This window comes from Protobothrops mucrosquamatus, unplaced genomic scaffold, assembly GCF_001527695.2.
Source record: "Protobothrops mucrosquamatus isolate PMUCROS unplaced genomic scaffold, P.Mucros_1.0 scaffold1879, whole genome shotgun sequence".
NCBI lineage: Eukaryota > Metazoa > Chordata > Lepidosauria > Squamata > Viperidae > Protobothrops > Protobothrops mucrosquamatus.
Genome location: NW_015388006.1, coordinates 46,147 through 61,919, shown reverse-complemented (window position 1 = coordinate 61,919; position 15,773 = coordinate 46,147). Strand labels below are relative to the sequence as shown.

The 15,773-nt window shown below is 47.0% G+C and overlaps 1 protein-coding gene across 1 annotated transcript in view; it reads right to left on the bottom strand.

The window, feature by feature from the left end:
• The window catches only part of IGSF9 (immunoglobulin superfamily member 9), a 22,280-nt gene continuing 6,507 nt past the window's right edge, over nt 1–15,773 (bottom strand). The window contains exons 4-20 of the mRNA XM_029285577.1: nt 14,602–14,753; nt 14,156–14,273; nt 13,167–13,308; nt 12,280–12,425; nt 11,802–11,944; nt 11,572–11,712; nt 10,580–10,696; nt 10,137–10,287; nt 9,421–9,544; nt 8,703–8,878; nt 7,683–7,933; nt 6,984–7,068; nt 6,317–6,487; nt 4,864–4,909; nt 2,624–4,012; nt 969–1,114; nt 1–540 (exon numbers count right to left, since the gene is read on the bottom strand). Coding sequence (XP_029141410.1) covers nt 317–540; nt 969–1,114; nt 2,624–4,012; nt 4,864–4,909; nt 6,317–6,487; nt 6,984–7,068; nt 7,683–7,933; nt 8,703–8,878; nt 9,421–9,544; nt 10,137–10,287; nt 10,580–10,696; nt 11,572–11,712; nt 11,802–11,944; nt 12,280–12,425; nt 13,167–13,308; nt 14,156–14,273; nt 14,602–14,753 — 3,722 coding nt within the window. The 3' untranslated portion in view covers nt 1–316. The remainder of the gene's footprint in view (nt 541–968; nt 1,115–2,623; nt 4,013–4,863; nt 4,910–6,316; nt 6,488–6,983; nt 7,069–7,682; nt 7,934–8,702; nt 8,879–9,420; nt 9,545–10,136; nt 10,288–10,579; nt 10,697–11,571; nt 11,713–11,801; nt 11,945–12,279; nt 12,426–13,166; nt 13,309–14,155; nt 14,274–14,601; nt 14,754–15,773) is intronic.

Sequence of the window (15,773 nt, the reverse complement as noted above, 5' to 3'; positions counted from 1 at the left end):
TTCTTTCAACAAAGCCCCGTTTTACCAAACATCCCACCACCCGTTTCTTCTGATCTAGAATCCTGCTGGAAATAAATCACGCGTGTGCATTCACACCCACCAAGACACCCACAAGGGTGGTGTCAATGTTATTTTTCTTTCTGCCTGGATAAAACACTCGAGATTTGGGGGAAAAAAACTTGCAAAAAATAAAATAAAAAATTGCCCGGTTCCAAAGCAAGTTCTCCTGCATGCCTCTAGAGGGCAGAGTTAGCATTCAAGTTGTCCCAAGGCTGCCCTCTTGTGGACAGAGGGCAAACTGCACCACTCCCAAAATTTAGAATAAGGTGGCTTGCTCAAATCGCTCATCCGTCCTGCTGGGGTCCATCTTCTGTCGCCGTTGCTGAATCATTTCTCGGCGACGGCGGTAAGCGAGGAATTCTTTGCGCAGGGCGGCGCAACGTTCTTCCGGGCTGGCCAAGGGCAGCGGAGAGCTGGACCCATCCAAGGTGCCGACCGACTGGGAATTAGAAGGGGACGTTCTGCTGGGTTCGGCTGAGCCTCTGAAGCCTGCAAAGGGGAGGCAGAGGAAGACATGGGTTCAAGTCACGACGACCCCATACTCTGTCTGGGGAAAGGGGAATGGGATTAATCGGCTGTGCTGTCATGGTTCCGACAGACAGAGATGAATAAAGCAGAATTTTGAGGCTTGGGAATTATTTATTTAATTTATTTAACCAAAAAATGTATTTATTTAATAGAAAATTAATAAATCTTAATCATCCTCATCCTGTGCCGTAGTTTCCAGCAGTTTTGACCGTTTGCAGCAGCTTCGGCATCGTCCCAAGGGACATTAATAATCTTAAAACCTTCCTGAAGTATTTGGAAGAAATCTAATACATAAATTTAATAAATAAAATCCCTTTTGGAATACTCTTTCCTACAAGCCCGGGGGGTGGGTGGGTGAGATGTAGTGTGTGTCTGCTTACTCTGCTTCTCCAACTCCTGGGCTGCGATGGTGGAAATGGGTCTTTTGGGGTCCCCACTCCGATAAAGTTGCAAGGCGTCCAGTAACTCCGATTCCAGAGCGAACTCCGAGTCCCATTCGTAATTCTCGTCCACAGAAGTATTCCTCCTGGAAGAGATTTAAAGGGAGTTCAGGCAGATGGGTGAGAAAAATGCAAATATAGAGATGGCTTATCGCTTTAACAAGCCAGTGTGGCGGAGAGGATGAAGGCAGCAGGCTAGAAACCAGGAGGACCTGAGTTCGAGTCCTACTGGGACACAAAACCTGCTGGGTGACTCTGGACCAATCACCAGGAGACAGTGAGTTCTAGTCCCGCCTTAGGCATGAAAGGCTGGAAGACTTTGGACCAATCACCAGGAGAGGTGAGTTCTAGTCCCGCCTTAGGCACGAAAGCCAGCTGCGTGACTTTGGGCCTATCACCAGGAGGTTGCGAGTTCTAGTCCCGCCTTAGGCATGAAAGACGGCTGGATGACTTTGGACCAATCACCAGGAGACGGTGAGTTCTAGTCCTGCCTTGGGCCTGAAAGCCAGATGGGTGACTTTGAGCCAGTCCTCCTCTCTCAGCCCCTTCCGAAAAACCTCGCCAAGAAAAATGCAGGGGTCTGTCGGAAGACTGACCCCAAACCCAATTTCGCAACCGTTCTTGCTTCTGTCGGCCGTTAAGCGAATCACTGCAGTTGCTAACTGTGACATGACATGGCTGCAACTTGCCGTTTTCAAACTTGGCCCTTTGATGACTTGTGGACTTCAACTCCCAGAATTCCTCAGCCAGGCACGTGTGCGTGGCTGAGGAATTCTGGGAGTTGAAGTCCAGAAGTCTTAAAAGTTGCCAAGTTTGAAGACCCCTGAATTAAAAGATGCTTACAGGGAACATCCCCACCTGGTGGATACATTGGGAAACAGCAGCTTCCCATCCATCTGTGGCACGGTCAAAGCAATTCCCTGCCAAGATTTGGGATAAACATAGCTTTTTTTTGTTTTTCATTCCCAAGGCCCTCAACGCCTCCCCAAACTCAACCAGGCCACTTTTAGCATCTGAGCCGATCTCAAAAGAGAACTGAAGCGGGTTGCGTTCACACAACCACGCCAGACGAGATGGAAATAACCAGGGAAATTCCTGATGCAACACAGCGCAAGGACCTGCCCTTAAGTGTAAACTGCTGTCTAAAACCTGATTAGGGGTGTTTCACACATCATGGTTTGGGGTCAACTCAGTCACTGGGAAGTCCGGGTTAAGTTGCTAAATTAAATCCTCTTTTAAGGCCGAGTATTTTTAGGGAATGGGTTCCCATCTTCTGCGATTAAACCAACATTGTTCAAAGCTGGCCAACACCAGGGTTAATTAAATCTTAAATTAAAGATTCCATCTCCTAGTTCTGGAAAAATGCCTTGAATTCACAAGAGAAGTTGCAATTCCACCAAAGATCGCCTCTGAGGTCCTAAGGAGGAAGGCCCAGCCTTAAGGACTAGAAACTTGTTAAAGCTTCTTTTTATTTTTTTTTCCCTTGAACCTCACACCCCTTCTCCAGGGACTGTCTAGGACAGATTCTTACAAAATGCTCAGCCTCAAAACACACACACACACACACACACACAAACACAGGGATTCGACGTCACCTTTTCTCCAACACAGCAACTAAACTCTCCTTTTTGGACCGGCTCTCTTCTCCCACGGAGCCGCTTTGGCAACTGGCCGTTTCTCCGAAGGGGGAACTGAGGTAGCTGCCCGCCACGGAGGTGGCCAACGACGGCGGTCTTAGGAAAGACGCGCTGCCCCGTCCGCTGCTTTGGCTGGTCAAGCTACCCCTCAGGAATTTCTCCGAGGGGAGGCTTTGTGGGAAATTGGCAGCGGTGGGGTTGTGTTTTTCGGGGGGCAGCTGGGGCAAGGGGAGGGCCAGGCAGGAGACCTCCGCCTGGGGGCAATCCGGAAGGGGCTGGGAGGCTGGTGATGATGATGAGGAGGAGGAGGACAGCGTCCATAACCATTCTTGGTCCTTCGGCGGTGGGCTCTCGGCCCTGGAACAGAGGTACAGTGGACAAGCCAGGGACCCCGGCAAAGGGGTGTTCGCGGGACCCGTATCGGGATCCGGAAGTCGGAGGAAGGAAGTTTCCACGAGCGGATCCTGAACGGAGCTCGAATCGGGCTCCATGTCCATGTAGATTGGACCAGCTGGCCTGTCTTGATCCGGCGCAAAAGGCTGCCTGGGGCTGTCCAGAAGGCCAGGCTGGTGGGGGACGGTCTCCAGCGAGGGTCCATCTTCCTTCTCGTTCTCCTCCGGAGGCCAGTCACCATCCACGTTCATCTCCTTGAAGAAGGGCAAACTCAGATACTGGAGAATCCCGCTCTGGGCAGAATTGCTCGCCCTGGCCTGGATGCTGGGTGACGGAGATGTCGACTTTGACGTACGGAGAGGCGAGGAGGAGCAGGAGGAGGAGGAGGAGGAGGAGGAGGGAGACAACGCCACGGTGTCCGGGAGCCACTGGGTATCCCGGACAGCGCCGTACGGCGTGGCGGCCACTGGGCTGATGCTGACGATACGCAAGGGCTCGGCTTCCTCCGTCAGGCTGCTGCTGCTGTAGTCGAAGTAGCGGCCTTGGCGGTGGCCGGAGGCCTTGGCTTCCTGTTGGGCCTGGCCGGCATTCTTGGGTCTCAGGTGGACACTTCGGTGCCACGCGGGGTCCTTGGGAGGAGAGAAGAGTTGGAGATAGGGCTCCGGTGGGCCCTCGCCGTTCTCCAGGCGACGTTCTCGCGACTCGTCCTCACTTTGCACCACAAAACGGCCGTCGGGACCCCGGGAGATGCGTTCAAGAGGAAGCGACTGGTCCACGTGACTCTCGTAGGGGACGTAGTTGGTGCTGTTCCTGGCGTGGCCACCCGAGAGATCGAGACTGAGGTTACGGCCAGCTTTCTCGCCCCAGAAGAGGGTCCGGCGAAGACTCTGATAGGGAGACGCCTGAAGTTTCAGCTTCATAATGCTGTCCGGGCTAGCTGTACCTGTTGAATGCCTGTTGGGAAAGAGAGAGACATAAGTTGCTGTACTAACAGTAGTGCAGAGAAGAGCAACAAAGATGATCAGGGGACTGGAGGCTAAAACACATAAGGAACGGTTGCAGGAATTGGGCATGTCTAGTTTAATGAAGAGAAGGACGAGGGGGGACACGATAGCAGTGTTCCAGTATCTCAGGGGCTGCCCCAAAGAAGAGGGAGTCAAGCTATTCTCCAAGGCGCCTGAAGGCAGGACAAGAAGCAACGGGTGGAAACTAATCAAGGAGAGAAGCAACCTAGAACTAAGGAGAAACTTCCTGACAGTTAGAACAATTAACCAGTGGAACAACCTGCCTCCAGAAACTGTGAACGCTCCAACACTGGCAGTTTTTAAGAAGAGACTGGACAGCCATTTGTCCAAAATGGCATAGGGTTTCCTGCCTGAGCAGGGGATTGGACTAGATGATCTCCAAGGTCCCTTCCATCTATTCTATTCTATTCTATTCTATTCTATTCTATTCTATTCTATTATTGTATTGTATTATTCTATTCTATTCCATTCTATTCTATTCTATTCTATTCTTATTGTATTGTATTGTATTGTATTATTCTATTCTATTCTATTCTATTCTATCCTATCCTATTCTACATATTTTATTCTATTCTATTCTATATTCTACTCCACTCCTCTTACTCTCTGAGCTTGGTTATTTCCTTGCAGACATTTCATTACCCAACTAGGTAATGTCATGAGTGCTGAAGCCGGAGCTACACAAATTCTGTCAGGAAGAAGAAAACAGCAGATCAAGGAAAAGAGGCTGCAGGAGGAACCAGGAAGAGGAAGTGTAACTAGCGCAATGGTGCAACTTACTGTGTAGCCAGAAGCTTCTTGGTGGAGGAAAACACAATGGGTAGATCTGGAAGGTCACGAGAACACAAAAGGGGAAATTATACGCAAACCCAGGCAATTAATAAAACAATCTGGCAACAGGAGGGACCGCTGCCAGACCGCAACCTGCAACCAGACACACACCTCTGGACTTGAATTCCCAGATCCGTCAAGACCCAGCCCAGCCCACCTCACAGGATTGTTGCTGTGGGGAAAACGGGAGGAAGAAGGAATAATACCCTGTCTGTTTGCTGTGTTGATATATTTATAAAAACAATAAGGGCAGGGTTTAAAAAAGTAAAAAATTAAAAACAAAAACCATCGCATTCCATTTTTTTAAAAAAAAATCAAATTTATACTAGGTATAAAACACAGAGAGAAAAAAGATAATGCCTGGTAAATATATATATGTATTTCTGACTGACTGGTGTGAGGTTTGGCACATAGTGATTTGAGTGTTTGCGGCAGTGTTTTTCAACCGTGACAACTATGACATGGGTGGACTTCCACTCCCAGAATTCCACAGCCAGTATGCTTTAAGAGGTTCTGAAATTTCCAGTTGAAAGGAAAAGGGGAAAAAAATTAGTTTGTAGCCATCCCTTAAAAACAAAACAAGAGCCTCCTTTCCCCCCAAGTGTGGCAACATAAAAACCAAATAGTCTTGTAGCTTTAAAAACATTCACTAAAATCAGATACCTTTTGAAAACAAAACTGGTAGTTTTGGACAGTGAGTATCAAAAAGATTTAATGCTACAAAAATGAGTTTGGGTAGAAACTTGGCGGTAGGCAACTAACAGAAAGGTGAGCAAATGGGCTTGTTTTTAACAGGCTGTCTCGTCCCACTAAATGTCAAAAAAAGAGAGAGAAGAATTTACAAAAGAAAGATACCCAACTATAGCTCAAAAGAGACTTTTGCATAAAGAAGTGTTTCTCAGCCTTGACTGCTTTAAGATGTGTGGTCAGCCAGACACGCAAGTGCCTGGCTGAGGAATTCTGGGAGTTGAAGTCCACAAGTCATAAAAGGGCCAAGTTTGAAGACCCCTGGTCTGGATCCAAGCCTGCAGTTTCATCAAAATGACTGACTGAGGAATTCTGGGAGTTGAAGTCAAGTCATCAAAGAGCCAAGTTTGAAGACTCCTGGTCTGGATCCAAGCCCGCAGTTTCATCAAAATGACCGACTGAGGAATTCTGGGAGTTGAAGTCCACAAGTCATCAAAGGGCCAAGTTTGAAGACCCCTGCTCTTGACTCTCTGCCTACCAAAATTTTTCATTTTGACCGAAGAAGCTACTTCGATGAGTAACAAACACCTCTCAATTTTAACAAACATTGGTCCAGTTGCCAGGATTTAACCTTTTTTTAAAATTTAAAGATATCCTTCTCCTGCACCGCTGCCACTTTTGTTATCACGCCACTGTGGTGCTTTTGGGGGCTTACCTTGCCTGCGTTTGCGTAGACGGGCTGCTCTCCTCCGGTTCATGACACAGGCTGCCATGGTGCTAAAAATGACAGCCGTGCTCAGGAAGCAGACACCCCCAATCACGCCAGCCAGCACAGGCTGCGGTAGCATTTCGGGGAGCTGAGTGCGAGAAGGGTACACCTCCATTCCTGCGAACACCGAAGCAAAACCAGAGCCATTAAAAACGTCGTTCAGTTGCTAAGTCATGTCTGACTCTTCACGACCCCGTGGACCACGGCAGGCTCCCCTGTCCTCCCGTCTCTGAGTTTGCCCAAATTCATGTTCATTGTGTCAATGACACTATCTAACCATCTCCCCTTCTCCATCTGCCTTCCATCTTTCACTACTGTATTTCCCTGAAAATAAGACCGGGGCCTTATATTAATTGTTGCTCCAAAAGACACATTAGGGGCTTATTTTCTGGTTAGGGCTTATATTTGGGGAAATACGGTACCAAGTGCGTCCACCTGGCTGATGATCTTATTTTTGGGGTGGGGCTTATATTACAAGCATCCTGGAAAAAAAAAAATCAAGTAACACAGTTTGAGTCTTAGTCCCCAAAGACAATCCAAACAGGTTGAATCACATCCTTGGCTAGCAAAAGGATCGAGTATCCCATCATGTGCCACAAATCTTGGGACTTACCTGTGGTTGAAACATTCACCACATTGCTGGGATAACTGATGTAGCTACCGGCAAAAGCCATCAGGCGGAACTCATAGAAGGTATCCTGTGTTGGAAGGGGGAAGGAATGAGCAGATGCACCATAGGTTCGCCCACCAAAATGGATGCTATCTCACCATGATGAGAAAGCAACAGACCAAGGCATTGTGGATGTAGATAAGAATAAAACTTTCAGGAATAAAGCCCCTGCATTAAATCCAGAAAAGAAGTTTCTGGTTTTATTTTTATATTATTCACTTTGAGAAGAGATTCTATTTAGTGTTTCTCAAATATTGGCAACTTTGAGATGGGTGGACTTCAACTCCCAGAATTCCCCAGCCACCATTCTTTAAGATGGGTGGACCAACTCCCAGAATTCCCCAGCCAGCATGCTATAAGATGGGTGGACTTCAATTCCCAGCATTCTTTAAGATGGGTGGACTTCAATTCCCAGCATTCCCTAAGATGGGTGGACTTCGATTCCCAGCATTCCCTAGCCAGCATTCTTTAGGATGGGTGGACTTCAATTCCCAGCATTCCCCAGCCAGCCACAGGAATTCTGGGAGTTGAAGATCACACGTCTTCAAGTTGCTAAATAATACACTTTTCTCCATGCCAACCCCACCCTCGGGCTGAGGATTCTCCAGGTGCTTGCAAAGCTAGAACTGGCATCAAACGCACCTTGATGAGTCCTGGCACCAGGAAATGAGTCTCGGAGCTGGGAATGGACCCACTCAGCACCTCCCACTTTCCCAGATTCTGGCGCAGCTCCAGCGAATATCCCGTCAAGGCCGAAGGATCGTGGAGTGGAGGTTCCCACAGGAGGAGGACCCCCCGCGTGGTCTCGTTGGATCTCAGGAGCTGGGGTGGGGGAAGGAAGACCAGGGAGGCGGTGGTTGGGAGGATGGGGGGCACAGTCTGAATTGGGACCCCTGAGAAAGGAAGAAGAGAAACGGGGGGCTGCCTTGAGGAAGAATGCAGATTGCTTCGATCTTCTTAAATCTTCCTCCTTGACTGACTCTTGCAAAATTTACTTTAAAAGTAAAATACAGGTACAACCATTCGTTTAGGGACCGTTCAAAGTTACAACAGCATTGGAGATTGGACAATCATTTGTCTGAAATGGTATGTTTCCTGCCTGTGCAAGGGGTTGGACTAGAAGACCTCCAGGGTCCCTTCCATCTATTCCTATTCTCTCCTATTATTCTATTCTTATTCTATTCTATTTATTCTAATTATTCTATTCTATTCTCTATTCTCTTCTATTATTCTATTCTTATTCTTATTCTATTCTATTCTATTCTATTCATATTCTAATAATAATAATAATAAAGTTGGAAGGGACCTTGGAGGTCTTCTAGTCCAACCCCCTGCTCAGGCAGGAAACTCTACACCAGTCTCTTCTTAAAAACGTCCAGTGTTGGAGCACTCACAACTTCTGGAGGCAGGTTGTTCCACTGGTTAATTCTATTCTATTCCATTCCATTCTCTATTCTCTTCTATTATTCTTTTCTTATTCTATTCTATATTCTATATTCTACTCCACTTTCTTTTCTATTCCATTCCATTTTCCATTCCATTCCATTAATTGCGGTCCTAAATTGAGGCCCACCTGGCAGTTATCTATCCTTGGGCTATACTGCTCTGAGAATCAGAAGAATACAGCCTCCCATCCCGAGCAAAGTGGCGATCGCTTCTCACCCAGAGGCGTGATGGAGATGATTTCGCTGAAAGGACCGCTGCCGAGTTTGTTCTGGGCCAAGACACTGAACTGATAGCTCGTATCTGGCTGCAGGTTCTCCACCAGGATGTGGGAAGCCCCCACGGGCACCGGTAACGAGGCCCAGTCGTGGTGGGGCCGGTTCAGGCGTCTCAATCTACGATTAAAACAATGAGTCAAGGTAATGATTTAGAAGCTAACCAGAAGCTAATGTGAGATGAATGACGCAAAGTTAGGAATGACTCAGCAGGGTCTGTATCCCTTTAAGAGCTTGAGTATAAAAGGGAAGGCTTTGCTGGAGTCTTTCTCTCTCTCGTCCATTTCCTGCTGTAATTGCTGTGTGTTGGAGTTTGCCATATTACGTGTATGTATTTTGTTGTGTATATTTGTAGATAGTGTAATATAAACCACCATTTAATACAACCCGCTCTTTACTGCATTTACTCCTGAGTTACCTCAGCGCAATAAGACTGTGCATGTTCTGACACAACGTGTGTTAAAAAACAAACAAACATGGAGGCACCAGAATGCCAGCTTAAAACAGAAGGGCGAATTTCTTAGGCCCTCTTGGAAAGAAAACAGAAATGCAGACGAATTTGTGGATGAAACATCTGTAAAGTATTTTTAATTTTGACAGAGAGGGGGGGGAGGGAAATAGAACAGCTGAGAAGCCCCCACAGAGTGGCCCCAAAGACTTACATTGGGGTGTACCAGATGCTGAATCTTTGAAAGTAACCTCCATCAAATCCTGGTTCCCAGGTAACATTAACGGCTTGTCGTAAGGGCCACACGGAAACGTTGACCACAGCGTGGGGGCTGGTACCTGATTTGGGGGGGGGGGCAGAAAAGGAGCTGCATTAGTTTAACTCAATTCAGTGGAAAGTCACTAAATAAAGAGATTTAAGGACTTTGCCAGACAAAATTTGGGGTATGAAATAACAGGCAGTTCTTGACTTACAACCATTCGTTTAGTGACTGTTTCAACAGAAAAAAAGGGACTTATGACCGTTTTTCACAGTGACCACCTTTGCAGCTGGAATTGGATATATCTCGTTGAATGAAGAGAAGGACGAGGGGGGACATGATAGCAGTGTTCCAATATTTGAGGGGCTGCCCCAAAGAAGCTATTCCCCAAGGCGCCTGAAGGCAGGACGAGAAGCAACGGGTGGAAACTGATCAAGGAGAGAAGCAACCTAGAACTAAGGAGAAACTTCCTGACAGTGAGAACAATTAACCAGTGGAACCACCTGCCTCCAGAAGCGGTGAATGCTCCAACACTGGAAGTTTTTATGAAGAGACTGGACAGCCGTTTGTCTGAGCAGGGGGTTGGACTAGATGACCTCCAAGGTCCCTTCCAACTTTTTTATTATTATTATTATTATTATTATTATTATTATTATTATTATTAAACTCACCCAACACGTAGACTGTGGTGGTGGCACTAACCCTGGCCACGCCATTATTGGCGGCACATTCCCACAAGCCGTGCTGTTCCTTCGTCAGGGGCCGCAGGATCAGGCTGCTGTTCGTGCCCATCTGCCCGTTGACCAGCGTCTTGCTGCCCACCTGTTTCAGCAGGAAACCAATCAAACCGGTCACCTTACGTACAAGCAATCCTCACTTCACAACCCTTAATTGGGACCGGCAACTGTGTCGCTCTGCAGAGCGGCCGTTAAGTGAAAATGCCAAGCAATCGACGTTTTTATTTTTATTTTCAAATTTTTATAGCCTGCTCGGAGAGCGGAAGGCCTGCTGGGCAGGTTGGCATGCAAACGGCCGTCTTAAAAAGTTAACTTTAAAAAAAAATACTGAATCTTATCAGAAATGGTCCACTTCGTGCAAAACGGCGGCGACTCACTTTTGTCCAAGAGATGATGGGTATGGGATCTCCTTGGGCCACGCATGGAATTAGCAGCTCCCGGCCCACTTCCTGGAAATATTCCTCTTTGGGCCGAAGGGTGAACGTGGGAGGATCCTGAAAAACAGAATGCCACAGAAAACACCACTGCTTAACAGAGTTGGAAGGCACCTTGGAGGTCTTCTAGTCCAACCCCCTGCTCAGGCAGGAAACCTTACACCGTTTCAGACAAATGCTTGTCCAGTCTCTTTAAAAACTTCTAGTGTTGGAGCATTCACAACCTCTGGAGGCAGGTTGTTCCACTGGTTAATTGTTCTCACTGTCAGAAAATTTCTCCTTAGTTCCAGGTTGCTTCTCTCCTTGATTAGTTTCCATCCGTTGTTTCTTGTCCTGCCTTCTGGTGCTTTGGAGAATAAGTTGACCCCCTCGTCTTTGGGGCAGCCCCTCAGATATTGAAACCCTGCTGTCCTGTCCCCCCTCGTCCTTCTTTCCATTAAACTAGACCTACCCAATTCCAGCAACCGTTCTTTATGTGTTTTAGCCTCCAGTCCCCTGATCATCTTTGTTGCTCTTCTCTGCACTCTTTCCAGAATCTCAACATCTTTTTTACATTGTGGTGACCAAAACTGGATGCAGGATTCCAAGTGTGGCCTAATAAAAGCAGTACTAGCACTTCACGTGAAGAGAACAGCAGCCTAAAACTGCCAATAAAAGGCTACGCCAGAGTTGAAATCAACCCATCTTAGATGTCTATGGAGATCCTTAGTCAACCAAGTCAAAGATGCTTTTTCAAAAAGCAACTGGATTACGTTTTTTCACAGTCACAGTCCAGTTGCTTTTGGAAAAAGCACCTTTGAGACAACCCATCTTAAAAGCTGCCAAGGTTGAGTGATCTAGAACCCACACATCTCTGCCAGCACTGCATGAGACAGGGATACCTGGAACGTTTTGCTGAGAACTCATTGGGTCGGGCCCTCCAATTTCTTACTCACTTTGAGGAGGACCCGCGTGGGTGCTGAAGTGCCCGCCGTTCCAAAACTGTTGTACGGGGTACAAGCGTACACGCCCAGGGCATCGTCGTTGCTTGTGGCAATGATAATGGTCCCGTCGGTTTTCAGGGACCAGCCTGGAAACTGCAGAAAGGGAGAACGCAGGGGTTCAGGAAAAAGAGTGGGAGAAAAGGAAGCTGGGGCAGGGGGTCCCTCAGCCCCCCAAAACCTACCTTGCCAATCTCCAGCGGCTGCCCGTCTTTGATCCAGCTGACGGAGAGCAGTGGGGGGTGGGCTCTGCTGGGGCACCGGATTGTGCCTTGCATGCCGATCGGCAGGAAGGTCTCTGGAGGCATCTTAGCGACTTGAGCTGGATCTGTCAGATGGAGGACAGCTTGGTGTCAACAGTGGGGTTGTGAGATCAGGGCACTGGGGAGGGAAGCTAGAAGAACTAGGCACAGTGTTTCTCAACCTTGACAATTTTAAGGCATGTGGACTTCAACTCCCAGAATTCTGGGAGTTGAAGTCCACATGCCTTAAAATGGTCAAGGTTGAGAAACACTGATACTAGGGGGTGGCAAAGGTGGCCTGGGATTGTGAGATCCTTGGGACTAGGACTGTGAGGTCAAGGGATGGACCACGAAGCTAGAAAGGAACGAGATCTAGGTTAAGGAGAAATTAAATCAAGAGGTGAAATTAAGCAGCACTTACACAGAACCGTAAGGAAGGCCGAAGCTGAGGGCGGTTTCCTCAGCCCATTGCTGGGGATGCAGGTATATTTTCCCGAATCCTCCGGGGTCGTTTTCTGGACCGAGAGGCTTCCGTCCACCAGGATTTGAATCCGGGACCGGAGATGGCTGGAGACACCAGGAAAGAAAGAGAAGTCAAATGAAGTCGCATTAAGAGACAGCTCTGTTGCCATCCTAGATCAGGGCTCTCCAAACACGGCGACTTTTAAGACTTATGGATTTCAACTTTCAGAATTCAGGATGCTGGCTGGGGAATTCTGGGAGTTGAAGTCCACAAGACTTTAAGTTGTCGAGTTTGGAGACCCCGGATCTAGAATGACAACAGAGATGGCAACCGGTTCATACTTATGACGGATTCAGTGTTCCTGGGATCACGCGATCCCCTTTTGCGACTTTCCGACAAGCCAAGGGGAAGCCAGTTTCGCTTAACAACCGTTTGGCAAATTTGAACAAGACGCAGTGATTCACTTAACAGCGGTAGCCAGAAAAGTCGTAAAATGGGGCAAAACTCACTTCCCCAATGTTTCGCTTATATTCTGGGCTCAATTGTGGTCGTTAAGGCGAGGACTACGAGGACTTTCTGCCACCAGGGAGAAAATCTTGGGAGGGATTCTCCTTTAATAATAATAATAATAAAGTTGGAAGGGACCTTGGAGGTCATCTAGTCCAACCCCCTGCTCAGGCAGGAAACCCTATACCATTTCGGACAAATAGCTGTCCAGCCTCTTCTTAAAAACTTCCAGTGTTGGAGCCTTCACCGCTTCTGGAGGCGGGTTGTTCCACTGGTTAATTGTTCTGACTGTCAGGAAGTTTCTCCTTAGTTCTAGGTTGCTTCTCTCCTTTCCATACCTGAGGTGGAAGACATTGGTGCCCCCCTGGAACCAGCTGTAGGTGAGGTTGGCAGGATAGGCTTCAGCTTGGCAAGCGAAAAAGGCATTTTGGCTGAGGTTCACGGTGACATCTTTGGGAGGGACCACGATCACCGGTGGCCCTGGCAGAAACACAGAGACAGAAAAGTGAATTTCTGCAGCAACCGAGCGGAACCGAGGAGAGTACAGGTCATCCTTGGCTTACAACAGTTCATTTAGTGACCAAAAGCTATGATGGCGTTGAAAAGCTTTCACAGTAACTCCTAACGGTCACTAAATGAATGGTTGTTAAGTCGAGGACCACCTATGTACCAACGGGCCTGTGTGTGTGTTTGGGTCCTTTCAGCTGGGAAGATGTGGTTGTGTGTGTGTGAGAGAGGCTCTACTACAATTCTGGAGACCATCTGTACCTTGGTTTAGTGACAGAAATTCCCCTTTCAGTTGTCGTCGTAACTTGAGGACTACCTGTATAAGGTTTGAAGAAGTCATAAAGGCATCTGGTCTGAGGGTGGCGTAGTGAACGCTGCTGGGTGCAGGGGTTGGTCTTGAGGACCTCTTAATATCCCTTCCGACTCCATGATTCCTCTTTCAATTAATTACCATATTCCCCCCCCCAAATAAGACCAGGTTTTATATTAATTTTTGCTCTAAAAGACGCATTAGGGCTTAATTTTCACGGGATGTCGTATTTTTTTTCATGTACAACAATCTACATTTATTCAAAATAAATAATGTCGATAATATTATTTATTTATATTTAGTTATATATTAAGATTATTATTTTATAATTCAATAAGTCTGTTGTGTGTTGCAACAGGCGCACTAAACGCGTCTGGCTGACAATCGTAACTGGGGGAAGGGCTTATATTACGAGCATCCTGAAAAAAAAAATCATGCTAGGGCTTATTTTCCGGGCAGGTCTTATTTTTGAGGAAATACGGTAGCTTCTCTAGGTCAGAAAGGACTTACCTTGGACTAGGAGGCGAGTTGTGTGAATGACAGTGCCTTCTTGATTGCTGGCATGGCAAGTGTACAGCCCAGCACAGGTCCGTTCAACTCTAGCAATAAAGAGAGTTCCGTTTTTCACCTGGAAAACAAAAAAAAATTTGGGTATGTTGCTAAAAACAAGCCAATCTTTAGGGTACTCTGATTTAACACAACCCTCTGATTTAACGGATCTCCATTTAACAGATTTTGGATGCAGCAGGTCAAGTCCACACCCAGGCACACTGAACGACTTGCTTAGCAATGGAAAGTCTGGTTCCCAACTGTGGTTGTTTTAAGTTTTTCTAAACTGCTGCCAAGGATCTCCTTTTTGTATTTAACGGACAGTTGAGAATAACAGACCTTTCTTTTCAAGTAGGCTGTTAAATCCAGGGTTTTACTGCAACGGACACCCACAGGAAACGAAATACCTGCATTTCTTTTCCATTTTCAATGGTTTGGCTGTCTCTCTTCCAAGAGACCAAGGGTGGTGGGTTGCCAGTGGCCAAACAGGAGAGGGTCAGAGATTTTTGGTCCTGGACCTCGATGAAAGCTGGCGGAATCTTCTGAAAAACGGGGGGAGCTGCAAGACAGATTGAGAAAAGCAGATTATTCCCACGTGCCGTTCTTTCATTTCTGTCTGTGTCTCTCTCTCACTTGCTCCTGTCTCCACCCTGTGCTGTTTGTGGTGAGGTTTTAACAGCCGGGATAAATCCCAAATTTTGGGGTTTAACATTCACCTGGAACAGACTTTTATCATGGCTGCTAAAACCTCACAACAAATAGCACAATTTCCTACATAAATGCTGTTTTACTTAAGGCCTGCTTCTACGATCTGCATGGCAGTAAAACACCACAACAAACACGAATATGATGCAGGTAAATCCTTGTCTTAAGACAGATCGTAAGTTGGACAATTAGAACAATTAACCAGTGGAACAACCTGCCTCCAGAAGCGGTGAATGCTCCAACACTGGAAGTTGTTTTTTTTTCAGAAGATCACATTTACGACCGTTTGCAGGGCTCTGTGGTCAAGTGGCCATTCTTTAGGCTGTTTCGCCCGCTGTAACTTTCAAAAGTCACTAAATGAACCGTTGTTTAAGTCGAGGACTACTGCATTGTAATTAACAGGAGCAATATATAATATTTCCCATTATGACAGGGTGGTTGAGACCAGCAAGTTTGGTTAAAACTCGATCCTTAGCTTCCTGGCTAGCCAAAAAGTTCATTGATTCATCTACTTCATGGATTGTGAGGATGATTATAAACCGGGAACTCTCTTGACAATCGTTTGGTTATTATTTTCATGGAGATGTTCCTTATTTGGGGAGGTTTCTGGAGAAAACATGGGCAGTTTGATTTGTCGGGAGTATGCAGGGAGGGGCCCCAAGCCTTATGGGTCTGTTGGTTCTCCCCCTGTAGCTGTGTGTCTCTCTGTGTGAGTATATGATGGTCACAATCTTGGCTAAGTCCCCCTTCGACCAGCATTTAAATCCAGTTTTAGGAAAATATTTTCTGCTGGTCAAAGTCAACAGCCTATGTGAGATTGTTGAAGATTTTAATCCAAGGCTCCCTAAGAAGGGATTTCCCCCCCCCCCCCCCC